Source organism: Nelusetta ayraudi, unplaced genomic scaffold, assembly GCF_046127955.1.
Source record: "Nelusetta ayraudi isolate G7.1 ecotype Tasmania unplaced genomic scaffold, CSIRO-AGI_Nayr_v1 ptg000235l, whole genome shotgun sequence".
NCBI lineage: Eukaryota > Metazoa > Chordata > Actinopteri > Tetraodontiformes > Monacanthidae > Nelusetta > Nelusetta ayraudi.
The window spans coordinates 289,387-302,500 of NW_027466284.1; the positions used below are offsets into that span (position 1 = coordinate 289,387).

Genomic DNA, 13,114 nt, shown 5'->3' on the forward strand with positions numbered 1-13,114 from the left:
GCGCCGCGGCCTTTTGAAATCTTCAAAGAGACGTTTCCACAGCGCGTGTCTTTGTTCTTTTTGCCTGATATTGCGGCTAAATGCTGAGCGGGAAGGTTGAGATGATTTATATATATATATATTAAAAAAAAAAGCCTCTCATACTGTTTCATTAATGTTTGTCCCGCCCGGCCCCGTTCGGCTCGACTCGGACAGGAATATTGATGAGCTCAGTTCTTTTCCTTCCGTGAGAAGATGTCTCTCCTGCGCTATGACCACCAGCAGAATTTGAATTGAAAGTCATTTTCAAAACTTTACTATGTGGGTGCGACCAAAGGAAAATGCATTTTTAAAAAAAATTTTTTTTTAGGTAAAGGTAGAGCAGGTTTATTGTCACGATACATTATGTACAAGGAATTATCCAACATCACAATGGATCCTCCAGAGTCCTGAGCCGCCGCGACCCGAGAGCGCCACCACCTGGCCAGCCGAACCGCTGACCTAAGTGACTTGCTTTTGGACGAGGGTGGGGTGGGACCCCCCGGGCCGACCCGGGCCGACCCGGGCACAACGTTGCAACTCCACACAGAAACAAGTATGGCTGGTCTGGAACAGTGGCGTGCACATGAACACACAGGTGATTATAAAAACAAGGCAGGTTTTTGGTGGCACCTTCATCGGAGTTTAAGAGCTGTGTGTACATAAAAAAATAAAATAAAAGGATACAAAAATACAAAAAAAGTCCGAAAGTGCCGAGTCCTCACCGGAGGTGTTTGACAGCAGAGGGCAGCTGGTCAACGCTGGTCCACCCGAGCAGCCGTGGACTCACTTAAAGCTTCAGTTGCATAATAATAATAATAATAATAATAATAATAAGGTGACTGGAACATTGTTGACATTTACAAAAGAGGCTGAAGCGCTGACACTGACTGACGCCACAGTGTGAACCCAGGCATCAGGCGTTGCTCAAGGGTCCTGGCTGACGACCGACTCCTCGTCCTCCTCGTCGTCGTGGCTCCCTTCGAAGAGCGGCAGGTGGCCCACGGCGTCCTCCTCCAGGTCGCCCTCCCTCTCTGCAAAGCCATGCTGGTACAGGAGTTCGTGGCCGTCGCACACCTCGATGCCGGAGTCCCCGGTGAAGCGGCGGTAGCGGCCCGGAGTGGAGTCCTTGCTGGGGTTGCAGGCGCTGTGCACCTGGCCCTGCAGCACCTCCGAGGCGGCCAGCAGGGCGGCGTCGGCGTCGCCGGGGGGCAGCGGCGGCGTGGGGGACGGGCACGGGGACCCCTCGGGGGGGCCGGCGCTCAGAGGGCCGCCCGGCTGCAGGGGGGTGTAGGGAGGAGGAGGAGCCACCGGGAGGTCCACCGCCTCTTCGTAGGCTGGCAGCAGGTAGGAGGGCAGAATCCCTGCAGGGGGGGAAACACACACGGGACTGAGAGGACGGACGCTCGGGAGACCAACAGTGTCCGTCTGGGTTCACTGGTTCCACTGTCAAGGTCCAGTGTGGCACATTTGGCTTGACTTTTAGATGGGCAATAACTGAATGTACTGCCTAGAAATGCACTGATGAGATGAGAGTGGGGAATCAGTGTGCGACAGAAGTCACTTGCTTTTTCTCCCTTTAAATCGGTTCTCATACATCATTCATTCATTCATCTTCGATACCCGCTTCTTCCTATTCAGGGTCCCGGCCCGAGGGTCTGCTGGAGCCTCTCCCAGCTGTCCTAGGGCGAAGGCAGGGTGACACCCTTGCTGTGTCTCAATTCAGGGTCTGCACCCTTGAGACCGAGCGTCCTCCTTCTGAAGGAAGCGTTCTTAGATTTCCCAGCCGAGAAGGACCGACCCGAACCCCGCCTCCCCGGTCACCACACGGGACGGTCTAGCCTTGGGCGTATTTCCTGGTTTGGTCACCGCCGTTCCCTCCTGCTGGCCAACCCCGGAAGTGACGTTTTTTTATAGCATCGAGCTAACCATTGGTTCGCCTTCTAACGATGGCGTTGGGTGTTCAAATAAATAAAAACCCAATGTTAAAACTGAATATTTTACATGAAATTTAATACTTAAATTTATACAAAGTGTCTTTGCCAGTAGATGGCGCTAATTTCAGCTGACTTCCCAGGATCCCACGATGCTTTGCAGCAGCACGCAAAGCATCATGGGATACATAAGTGCGCGAAGGATAGTAGCGCTGCATCCTTGGAATCGGCTAAAACGAGTGCGTATTTCCGAGGGCGCATTTTGAGCGTCCTAAGCACCCTCGGGAAGTGGGAGGAGCCTTCGGCGCAGTGCTATGACGCAACTTCCTTTCAAAAATGCGCACTTCAAGGACGCAGAGCCTGAATTGAGACACAGCACCAGGACCAGTGGCCAGTTCATCGCAGGGTTCTCACACACGGATGTTAAAATTTGGTTCTGCGCATCGTCAAAACTTTGTGGACTTCTAAAACATCCTCCAGTCTCAACAGAACTCTTGCTCCGCTGGTGACCGTCTGGCCCACCTCACCTTACCGTCATGCGTCTGCAGGCAGCGGCGCCGGGTGGAAGGACTGAGACTGGACCGCTGCGCAGTGTCGGAGGAGCTGTGTGTGAATGTGCGGCGGCAGCGCGGGGGAACGAGGACTCACGGAGGTAAAGAGGAAGCTGCGAGTTGTTGTGAGCCTCCCTGTAGGCGATGAGGTTGATCTCGTTCTGCCGCCGCTGCTGCTGGAAGCGCTGCTTGGAGCGCCAGTGGTGGCACAGGCAGCAGCAGGTCAGGATGATGATCAGGGCCCACACCAACCAGAACCCTGCAGACAGCCACCAGTGACACAACTGCATCTGCTGCACGTCTCAGTGAGCTCCCACACACAGTCCGGTCAGCTGTGGCCTCCAACAAGTTATGCAACATTTCAAAACAACAAGCAAAACACATCTGTTTTGGCCACAGGAGTGGGCAAACTATGGCCCGGGGGCCATATGAGGCCCGGAAAGCTTTTTAATGCAGACTGTCGACACCTGAAGAAATGATATTAGTAACAGCTGGTGGTTCTAGGAGGTTCTGAGTGGTTCTGGGTGGTTCTAGAAGGTTCTAAGAGCTAAACACCCTGGTGGTTCTGGATGGTTTCTTGATGGTTCTAGAAGGTACTAAGAGCTAAACACCCTGGTGGTTCGAGGAGGTTCTGGGTGGTTCTAGAAGGTTCTAAGAGCTAAACACCCTGGTGGTTCCGGGTGGTTCTAGGAGGTTCTGGATGGTTCTAGGGGCTTCAAAGACACTGATTTGGTTGCAACTTTGCTTTGCTTCATTTTCCATTGACATTCCAGCAACATGTTTCCTCCATGATATCCAGGATAGATTGCTTCCTGCTATGAGGTGGCTCACCAGAACAACTCCATCCATCTGCTGCTGCTCCGCTCCCCCCCCTCTGGCACACTGTGCAACCCATTCTCAAACAGTTGGCCCACTCCTGGTGTTGACTGGGTGCCATCCCAGATCTCGCCTGGCCTACACTGCCCTCTACTGCAAGGCTGAACCATGTTCACGACGGAGCTTCGGAGTGTTTGAACTGAGCAGGACGGCAGCGCTGCAGCAACACACCTCACTGTGAAAGGAGTCAAATTATGGCAGAGCTCTGCGAGCAGGACCACTACAGGATGAGGCAACACAAGCACCGGGTCATGTATGCTGATGTCAGAGGATGAGAAAAGGTTAGAGAAGTAGAAAACCTGCTTATGGGGCAGATTAAAAATAAAATAATTTTGTATTGGTGTTTGCAATGAGGCCCACTTGTGGATTTTGCTGTCCCGGGGGGGCTACGGTTGTGGGAAAAAGGTTTTTGGACACCCTTAAATTTGAATGAAAATGAGAAACTCCTTGTCAGTGGATGGATGTGTTGTGAGGGCCGTGGTGTTGCTCCAAACTGGACAGAACCGAGCAGCAGGTGGGTCAGTGCTGGTGGAGACTGGACTCAGACTCCTAATGCAAGACTCTGTATCACAAACGCACGAGGTGTCCAAAAACTTTTTTCCTCCAACTTTTATCGGTGGGGGGGGGGGGGGCTGGGAAGGTCAAGGTCAGTCAAGGTCGTTCCCACGGACCAGCTGATGGTCCAGGAGGGTTGACAGGACAACGGCAAAGCGACGGCTCAACACAACTCACGGAACAGACAAAAATAGCTGCTGGGACGTTGCTAAGAAGCGCTGGGAGCCGCACGGACCTGCTTGCAAACACGTTCACATGACTGCTACTGTAACCCGAGGAGCAGTCACACACACACGCAGCAGGCTGCCAGCTGCAGCAGCAGCAGCAGCAGCAGCTGCAGCAGGACCACGGAGGTGGTGCAGATTGTGAGCGCTGGATGAAGACACCAAGCAGAGTTACACTGACTGACTGAGTGACTGACTGAGTGACTGACCGAGTGACTGACCGAGTGAGTGAGTGGCTGACCGAGTGACTCACTGACTGAGTGACTGAGTGACTCACTGACTGACTGACCCGCGCCCTGACATTTACCACACACCAGCACCAGACTTCAATAAAAACCTGTTTGAGTTATTTGACACTTTGTTTCCTCCATGGTTCCCTGAGTGTTCAGACGTGGCTTGGGCAGCTTTGACGCCTTCAGTGTGAGGAACCTTTGGCCGCTGCTGTGTATACATTCAGATTAAGGAACAGCTCATAACTCCTGTGCCTCCGCCTGCATATCTCTGCACTCATCCGGCAGTGAGCTGGGCCCTCATGTCATTCTGGTTTGTCTGAAAGCAAAGCAAGAGGCGACGGCTCCACAGTGACGCACTCGCTTTGTGTCATGTAATTGTTGTTGCACGGCTGCAGCCTGTTTACCCCGGCTGCACGCGTGTGCCGACCAGCGGAGCCTGCAGGGCCAACGGCAATTATCAGCCTCCAATTAAGCAGTGGTTATTTTCTTGTTGTTGGATAACATGATTGAGTAACGCGATGCAGAGCATGCGCAGGGTGTGTGTGTGTGTGTGTGCAGTAGACAGCTTGAGGAGGAAGGTACTCACACCACAGTTCATAGTAGTAGCTGCAGCACTGCGTCTCTCCACAGCAGTGACCCCAGTCGCAGAAGTAGCTCTGGTTGTTCAGCCCCTTGCACAGCAGCCGGGCCTGCAGATGCACCAACATGACACTGCTGGTTAAACCTGGGGAGCAAAGACAGCCACTACTGTCTGTCCACGTGCACATTGTCAATAAAGTTTGTGTGGAAGTGATCTAATGTCATTGAATTCATCATGATGAGACCAAACTACACTTAAAGCAACATAACTAACTGTAAGAATATTACTGCACTGTACTCTCATGAAGAGTTTGGTGTGAAGAGGTCAAGTCAAGGACGAGGGAAGCACTTCCTTCTTACTGCTCACTTTCAGACAGCATTGGATTCCCCGCCCCGCTCATTGTTTGTTATTGATGAGATCTTGTTCAAATTGAAATAAACTCCAGCTCAACGCTTTGATGTAACAATTGAAGATAAAGTGAGCGGGAAAAGAAGCTCCTGCAAAGAACAAAGTCAGCTGTGCACCTTCACAGAGTCTTCAGTTCAGTAAAAGTGTCTTTTTCCACAGTGTGCTCTGGTTAGCCGTTGCTTCACAGGGGCAGTCCTGTGTGGAAGTCACCGCTGGAAATGTCCCACTGCGGTGACTCAGCAGCAGGGACTTCACTTACATATACAGAACATTTTGATCAGAGCAGAAGCCTGGGAACTTTGCTGGGCGCTCACACTGACTGGTTAGGGTTAGGGTTAGGGTTAGGGCTGGTAATTAATGCAGGACAAGGATTGTCTGATGTGGTGAGACAACCTCAGAGATACGGCAACATTAACGCCTATCTCTGGTACATTCAAGACGACCCCTGGATCGATCATTTCAAACGCGTCACATCCATGCGGTGAACAGAGGGGTTGCAATGAGGCTGAAGCAGCAGGTGCCGACAAAGTGCCACACGTTGAGGTTTCCCAGGCGTGGGGCGGCACCCAGGGCCACGAGACGCCTCCCTGTGATGTCACCTCTGACTCTGCACAGGGTGGGAGCTTTAGAACAGTGGATGCCATCCAGTCATCCTGCAGGGCCTTCCTTCAAGTCTCTCCACAGACTGGATGCCGTTGCAAATAACAAAGTCCAGGCATGCTTTGCGCCGTGAGTCTTTTGAAAAGCAGGTCCGGTTGGTTTTTTTGCAGCTCAGACTCAACGAGTCTCCTGGCTGTCAAGCAAAACAACAAAAGTCCAGAGCAGCTTGGAGAGTCAGAGTCAAAAGTGCCACTTGGCTGCCTTGGACCCTGGAGGTGGAGGACGTGGAGTCAGAGTGTGACCTCTGCTTCACTGAGGATCTTGTGTTCAACCAGGCTCACGTCTCGCAGGTTGAGAAGGGTGCAGCCCCTTCCCTCCAGACTTCACTGCACTCTGTTGGTGAGATGCTGAGGTCATCCAGAGGAGGGTGTACCTGAGCTCACTGCTGGCTGTCACTGCTACAGCTGATTACACACAGTGCAGTGGTCCAACAGCAGTAATGAACAGCTCAGTGAGGTACTGACAGCAGGGGATGCTGGGTCAAAACATTTGGGCCAAGATCAGATTTTGTAAAAAATTCTCCATCCGGCTAATAATCATTAATGAGTGAGTGAATGAATGAATTATTATTGGTCCAATGGAAATATAAATCTCACCAGAGTCTCCTGAAGACTTTTGTGTGATATTTTAAATGATAATTTCTTTTTAAACCCTCTTCCTGTCCTTCAATTGCATTTGGACTTTGGGAAACAAGCTGGTTTCTGGAATTCCTCTCCTGCTGCCCTTCAGTTGGAAGCCATCCAGAACCCGGTAAACCCAGCAAACTGAAAGCCTTCTCTCTCTCTCTCTCTCTCTCTCTCTCTCTCTCTCTCTCTCTCTCTCTCTCTCTCTCTCTCTCTCTCTCTCTCTCTCTCTCTCTCTCTCTCTCTCTCTCTCTCTCTCTCTCTCTCTCTCTCTCCAGCTGCTCATTGGTCCAGTTGTAATGGAGCTGCTGTCTCCACCTTGAGCCACGTAGAGGCTGAGTGCAGAGAGCAACAGGTGAGGTGTGGGAGCAGGTGTTTGGAAGCCAGACTGAGCGGCGTCACCGGACTGAGACAGTGCCTCCAGTGGAGTTCCCCCACACAGCTCACACCTGAACGTGCACCATTTATCATGCTGGGCTACCTTTCTGAGTTACACTTGTATCCACAGGCACTTTGTTGTTGTTATGACAGCTGTAATAAGGATAAGGGACTGTCATAAAAAACACACACACAGACTGACTCCCACAATGACACCATGACTGTCCAACCAGTTAGTTCATAGTGATGATGATGATGATGATGATGATGATAATAGGGGGGGGGGGTCTGAGTGATGCAATGCAACGTCAATATGTTACTGACTGGTTTCGGTTGGCCATTTCCCCCAGAGATCAGAGTCAAACGTGTACAGCAATGTCTGACACCAAGTTCTGAAGAACCAAAGTGCCATGTCAGCTGGCACTGAGCCATCAATCAAAACTCAAGGCAATCCGTGCTAAACATAGATTAGATCCGGACTGCTCCGCAGGGCTAGCTCGCTACCTTTAGCAGCGGACCCCGGGGTGTTTGTGAGTCCACACCGCCCGGCCTTCACGAACCAGGAAGAGAGAGAGAGAGAGTCCAACTACTCACAAACACAGCGACCGACTGCCGAGGCCTGAAGCTGGGTTGGTTCGCAGTTCACCAACAACTGGAGTCGCCGTCGGTGGAGTTCTGCCAGCTAAGAGTGTCGCTTATCTGGTGAACTGCAAGCCGGAGTCTGCGGACTGCTGAGCTGCTACTCACCTCCGACACTGGGACACTCGACGGCGCAGAACTTTCTGGATCCGCGTTGACTCTGAGTGAAGCCATCGGTGCCCGGCGACGTTCGAAAATCTGGATTCCTCTTCCGCTAAAGTGACCGCCGCTCACATCTCAGGGCCTCCGGTGGAGCTCGCCTAAACATTACACCGCCGAAGCGACTCGTCAACTTCGACGACTTGTTCCTGTTCGAGCCCGATCGCGGCTGCCGGAGGTACGAGCTGCTTGCTGCCTGCGGCGCATGCGCAAAGGTAGGGACGCGCAACAAATCTGCCTGTTCAAAAAAACTTCTGCAGTTGACTGAGCAGAGCCAAGAGTCGGAAGGTCTTCACCCGTGACAGCGACGGTGAGCTGTCGGTGCACGTTGCTAATGAGCGACGACTCAAACAAATAAAGTTTTTTACGTTCAAATCAAGTCAAGAAAATGACGTGAACCTGCCTCCTGCCTGACAGCGCCCTGGCCATACTACGTAGAAAATAATTCTTTTTTTTTTTCTTCTAACAACTGAGGGCATAAGCAGCAGAGTGACGTCTGCTGCCGACTCAGAATACACAGGATGTGGATATTTAATAACTTGTGACGATGAGTTGATGAGATGTGATGTCGTGCTTTATCCAAACGTGGTCTCAAAAACAAATGTATTGTCAGCTGTTTAATAGCTAACAACGTTTTTGTTTAACAGGTGAGAACTGTACGTGTACTCTACAAATGCACGACAAAGTGCAATGAAAATGTCTTCAAATGAAATGAAGGTGCTATTTTTTTTTTTTAATGGTACGTCATAGTTGTGAAACGATAATACATTGGTAATATGTTTCGATGTGTTGAAAAAATATTGACTTAAATGACAAAATGTAATTGAATCTTATTGCAAATGATGCTGAAACACTTAGCTGAGATAGTAATGCAATGATACCTCATGAGTTTCTGTGTTATTGTGAAATAATACAGGAGGAGTTCCAGCCACGGCTTCACATGTTTCCACATATGTTTGAAAAAAATAAATAAAAATGAAATGACCAAAGTGTTTTTGTATGATGGCAAAGACCACTGGGACCATGTTATTGCAGTGACGTGGCCTCGGTCCCAGTGGGTCCTGGCTCACACTCTCTACAGCAGCAGCTTCAGCAGCCAGTCACATTGTCCTGGTGGGGGATGTGGTCTTGTTCTGCTGCCTTTCATCACCTCTGCTGCAGGACCTTCTCTGCTTCTTCTCATTCAGGCTCCCCAACAAAGTCAATGGTTCCTTACATCCCGCTTTGACAAGTCGGGAGGATACATGCTAATCCCCTTTAATCTGGCCTTTCTCCCGCGCGCTGTCACAGGGAGGGGGGGCACAGGGAGTAATCCTGGGGGTCAAACAATAGGATTAAGGCTCGGAGGCCAGAGTGACAATCAGGTATCCACTGACTGATCTGCAAAGCAGGAGCCACGGCAGCTCCCCATTCACTGGGACTTTATGTGTGTTTGGCGGGGCAGAGAGTGATGGGGGTGAGGCTGGGTGGAGGTGGGGGGGTGGGGGTGTTTCTTGAAAGGGGGCCGCTGGAGGTCTGACAGGCCTGTGGTCCCCTGAACACCAGGGACCCAGGCATGAGTGACAGCTGAGGGGTGAGAGCAGCAGCGGCAGCAGCAGCAGCGGCAGCAGCAGCAGCGGCAGCAGCAGCAGCAGCAGCAGCAGGTTGGTTCCTGGAAGCTGGGAGGAGAGTCTGGACCAGGGGTGGAGCCTCTGTGATACACAGCTGTATGCCAGCTAACCACTCTGAAAAGGTCCCGAACGACCGTACAATAACTAAAACACAAACATGTCAGCCTGTTTTCTTATGTTCTGATCTGTTTGACAATCAGCCGTTGATTTTGTGACACTTTGGGGACTTGATAGCTAAACTGGATGCTTGATGCATGACTGAGCCTGACGGTGCCTCTGGTGTAGTGTTGTTGTGAAGCAGCGGCTGATGGACGGATGTGTACGAGGCTGAGAGGGAGGGGGGAGTATGAGAGTATAGCACTAGAATAAACTAGACTCCACCACTGGTCTGGACTGATTGTCAACCTTTGGATGGCAAACTTGTGTCTCTTGGTTGAGGTCCTACGTTCAGTCCAAGTTGGTTTAAAGAGTTGTTGTTGTTGTTGTTGTTGTTGTTGTTGTCCCTTTTCTTTGTTTACTCTAAAGAATCTAATTGCAACGGCAATTAAAGAGTATGACGTGTGTGCAAATTCCTATAATTCCTATAAAAACACATTCTCACCTCTGGCTGACCTCTCACACACTCACACATGCATGCATAAACACACACACACACACACACACACACACACACACACACACACACACACACACACACACACGTACACAAACAACAATGTCAGCATCAGGGCTAAATGTGGGGACACACAATACTGTCCCAAAATAACCCAATAATTATCAGGGTTAAATACTAAAGCTTTTGATGCTTCTTGACCAAAGTGGTCTCCATGGTGCTCGGCAGTGGACGACTGGCAGTGAGCCCTCTGTGACATCACGGTGGCTCAGTCAGGGGCGCGCAGAAAATTAGAAAAAAACAAAAAACAAAAGAAAAAAACACACAAAAGGTGAACTAACGAGGAACAAACCGACTGCTTCCTGGAGGCAGAGACCGAGAGCGTGGCTCTGTGACGTCACCACTAGTCTGACCTGAAGTTAAACATTTGACCACCAGATGGCCCCATTGGTACAGAAACTGTCCATTCTCACCCTGAGCCGCAGTGGAAGGTCCTCTGTCAGCAGTCAGGAACAAGACAAAAGAAGAGCGAGGAGTTTATTTGATGCAACAAGGCGACGTCACCCCCCCCCCCCCCCTCCAAACCCCCCTTCCTAATATTATACTTTGAAAGTTTTAATAGTTCATACTGCAGGCAATCGTACCTCCCCAACACACTTTCAATGATCCACAAGGTGCCATTGTGTGGAGCAACAACACGCAGAGAGAAAGCAGACGATGGCCGAGGCCTCCCGGCTGTTCCTCCACAGGCTGAAGAGGCTCGACAGCACCTGTGTACCTCACGGTGAAGCGGATGATGTCACCCTGGATGTGGCTGACGGAGGATGAGAGGGTGAAGCCGAGGCTCTAAGCCCTCTCACGCCCTGAGTGACACTACACAGAGGAGGAGCACGCATGCACAGACATGCAGCTACCAAGAGCCTTTCATCCACCGGGCTGGACACAAAGCATCTGTCAGCCAGCACCACCGTCACATCACACTGAAGAGCCAGAGCCCGGAGTGGAACCCACAACCTCCTTGCTGTGAGGCAGCGGCACTAACTGCTGCACTGCCGTCACTGGAGCTGCTGTTTGCCTTTCTGTCACCTCAAGGCAGCCTGGCCGTCTCACTCCACCAGTGAGTTACTGGAAAGGACTGCAAAGACCTCCTAGGTTGAATCTGTATTTTTTTTTTTCCTAGTATGAATGGAGTAGTGTGAATATTTGTTTAGTTTATTTTTATTTTTTTAATGGTAAGTCAGTGCGTGTGTGACAAATTGTGCAATTCAAAACGCACAATCCAAGCAGCCTCACTACTTTCAGTGTGAGAAACATCCATGGAATGTCTCCTGCAGATAGATGATGTTAGGGAGCTCCAGCCTGCCTGACCTTTGACCTGTACGGCCTCCAGTGCAGACAGGACAGAAGATGACGTTTGCAGCCGCGTTAAACGGACGAGAGTTTCCTCTTCGCTGACAACCAGGGTGTGTGGGGTGTTGTTGTGCAGTGTGTGGTGTTGTGCAGAATAGCTGACCATGGCTGACCCTCCATGATTAATAGATGGCTGGACGTCCCCAGAGCTCACCTCTCGTGCCTGGCTGTGCACTGTGTGTGTGTGTGTGTGTGTGTGTGTGTGTGTGTGTGTGCACCCTGCCACTCCTCTTCAATGGCCCTGGTATATTAGCTAATGGACGGCATATGATCTAATATATGCCATTAATGGTCGGCAGCAGAGCACCGTGCCCACATTCTCAGCAGGGAACCCATGACTTTTAAAGCCACACACACACACTTGAGCAGCAATAGGTTGACCCCTCCCCCTCTGCCCCCCCCCCTCCCCCCACAGCCAATCACCCGCCCTCCGTCGGTCAGAGACCTGTCCTCTGCATCCTCTTCATGTACAACACGTTCACCTTCCTGGGTCTCTTTGGCAGAAACCCTGCAGTCGTTGATTGTGATGGAGTGATTGAAAGGCTCAGCTGACTGCAGAAGCTTCAACAGTCACCGAGATTATTGGCAAGGTCGCTGCGTCAACAGGACGGTCCGACTGACTGTGTAACTTGATCTCACCACTTCCCTGCACGTCAGACTGGTTTGACACTTCCTCCCTCCACCGGCCACCCACACACACACACACACACACCAGGTGCACTGTAAGAGTCATGATAACCCCCCCCCCCCGCCCCCGGGTGTGTGATGATGTAGATCTGATCTCTGTCCATCAAATGTTCCCTGGCATTGTACAAAGTGGATTTAGGAGGTCAAACACTCCAATCCCTCCTGACGTGTGATCTCAGGTGCAAAGGGTCAAACGTATGTAAACCCAGTGTGTGTGTGTGTGTGTGTGTGTGTGTTTGCACCATGATGAGATGGTTTGTTGAGAGGCTAATGTGACTTAATCCCGTCAAAGACTTGAGCAGGTCCGAGCCGCCGCCGCTGCTGCTGCTGCCGCTGCTGCTGCTCCACTCCACAGTGTTGGAGGAGGAAGTGTCTTGTGTTTTCCTCCCAGCATCTCATTGGCTCGACACACACAGTCGGCGCACCTGATTTCTTTTTTTCCAACGTGGGAATGCGCAGCGCCTCCAGCTCCTGGATTAGCGCGCTAGCGGCAGGCTCTGGCATGCTAGCTGGCCAACTGACTCTCAGCACATCTTCACAAAGGCCTCAGTGGAAAGACCTCAGCACAGCTCACACTGTCTGAGAGCTCTCACGGGGAGACTGTGGCTACAGCGAGTTTTGGACCTGACACTACAGTACAGCGGCAGTGGGCGGTCCGGAGGAGGTCAGTTCTGAGAAGACGTCACAGACGGCCGGTCAGTGTTGGTCACAACTGGATGTTGGTGGTGATGTTTGACAAAACACAGACGTTTGGTTTTCGGCAAAACGTTGTCTGCAACAATCTTTATATTTTTATTCATTTGATATTTGTTTCTTGACTTTCATTTTGTTTTTTTTTCCAATACACAAATAAAAGACTATCATTTATTTTCACAGCCACAGTGTTTCAGCATTGATGTGTTACAGTCTGAGACAGTGCCGAGTTGGTTCTGGATCTTCTGGAACTGCTCACTTCC

At 51.0% G+C, this 13,114-nt stretch overlaps 2 protein-coding genes across 3 annotated transcripts in view; both read right to left on the bottom strand.

Annotated features, from left to right (window-relative positions):
• Positions 1 to 845: 845 nt before the first annotated feature.
• Positions 846 to 8,022, bottom strand: wbp1la (WW domain binding protein 1-like a). 2 transcript variants are annotated; one of them, XM_076016685.1, is made up of 4 exons: positions 7,788 to 8,022; positions 4,978 to 5,080; positions 2,601 to 2,762; positions 846 to 1,382 (listed from the first exon to the last, which is right to left on the bottom strand). In XM_076016685.1, exons 1-4 carry the CDS (start codon positions 7,851 to 7,853, stop codon positions 946 to 948), a joined length of 768 nt encoding a protein of 255 aa, XP_075872800.1. In that variant the 5' UTR covers positions 7,854 to 8,022; the 3' UTR covers positions 846 to 945. The 2 variants fall into 2 exon arrangements, with proteins under 2 accessions (XP_075872800.1, XP_075872801.1); XM_076016686.1 differs by having other exon boundaries at positions 4,978 to 5,115.
• Positions 8,023 to 12,926: 4,904 nt separating this feature from the next.
• The window catches only part of fbxw4 (F-box and WD repeat domain containing 4), a 30,831-nt gene continuing 30,643 nt past the window's right edge, over positions 12,927 to 13,114 (bottom strand). The window contains exon 9 of the mRNA XM_076016684.1: positions 12,927 to 13,114. This exon is cut by the window's right edge and continues 1,117 nt beyond it. The gene's annotated coding sequence lies outside the window, so the exon portion shown is untranslated.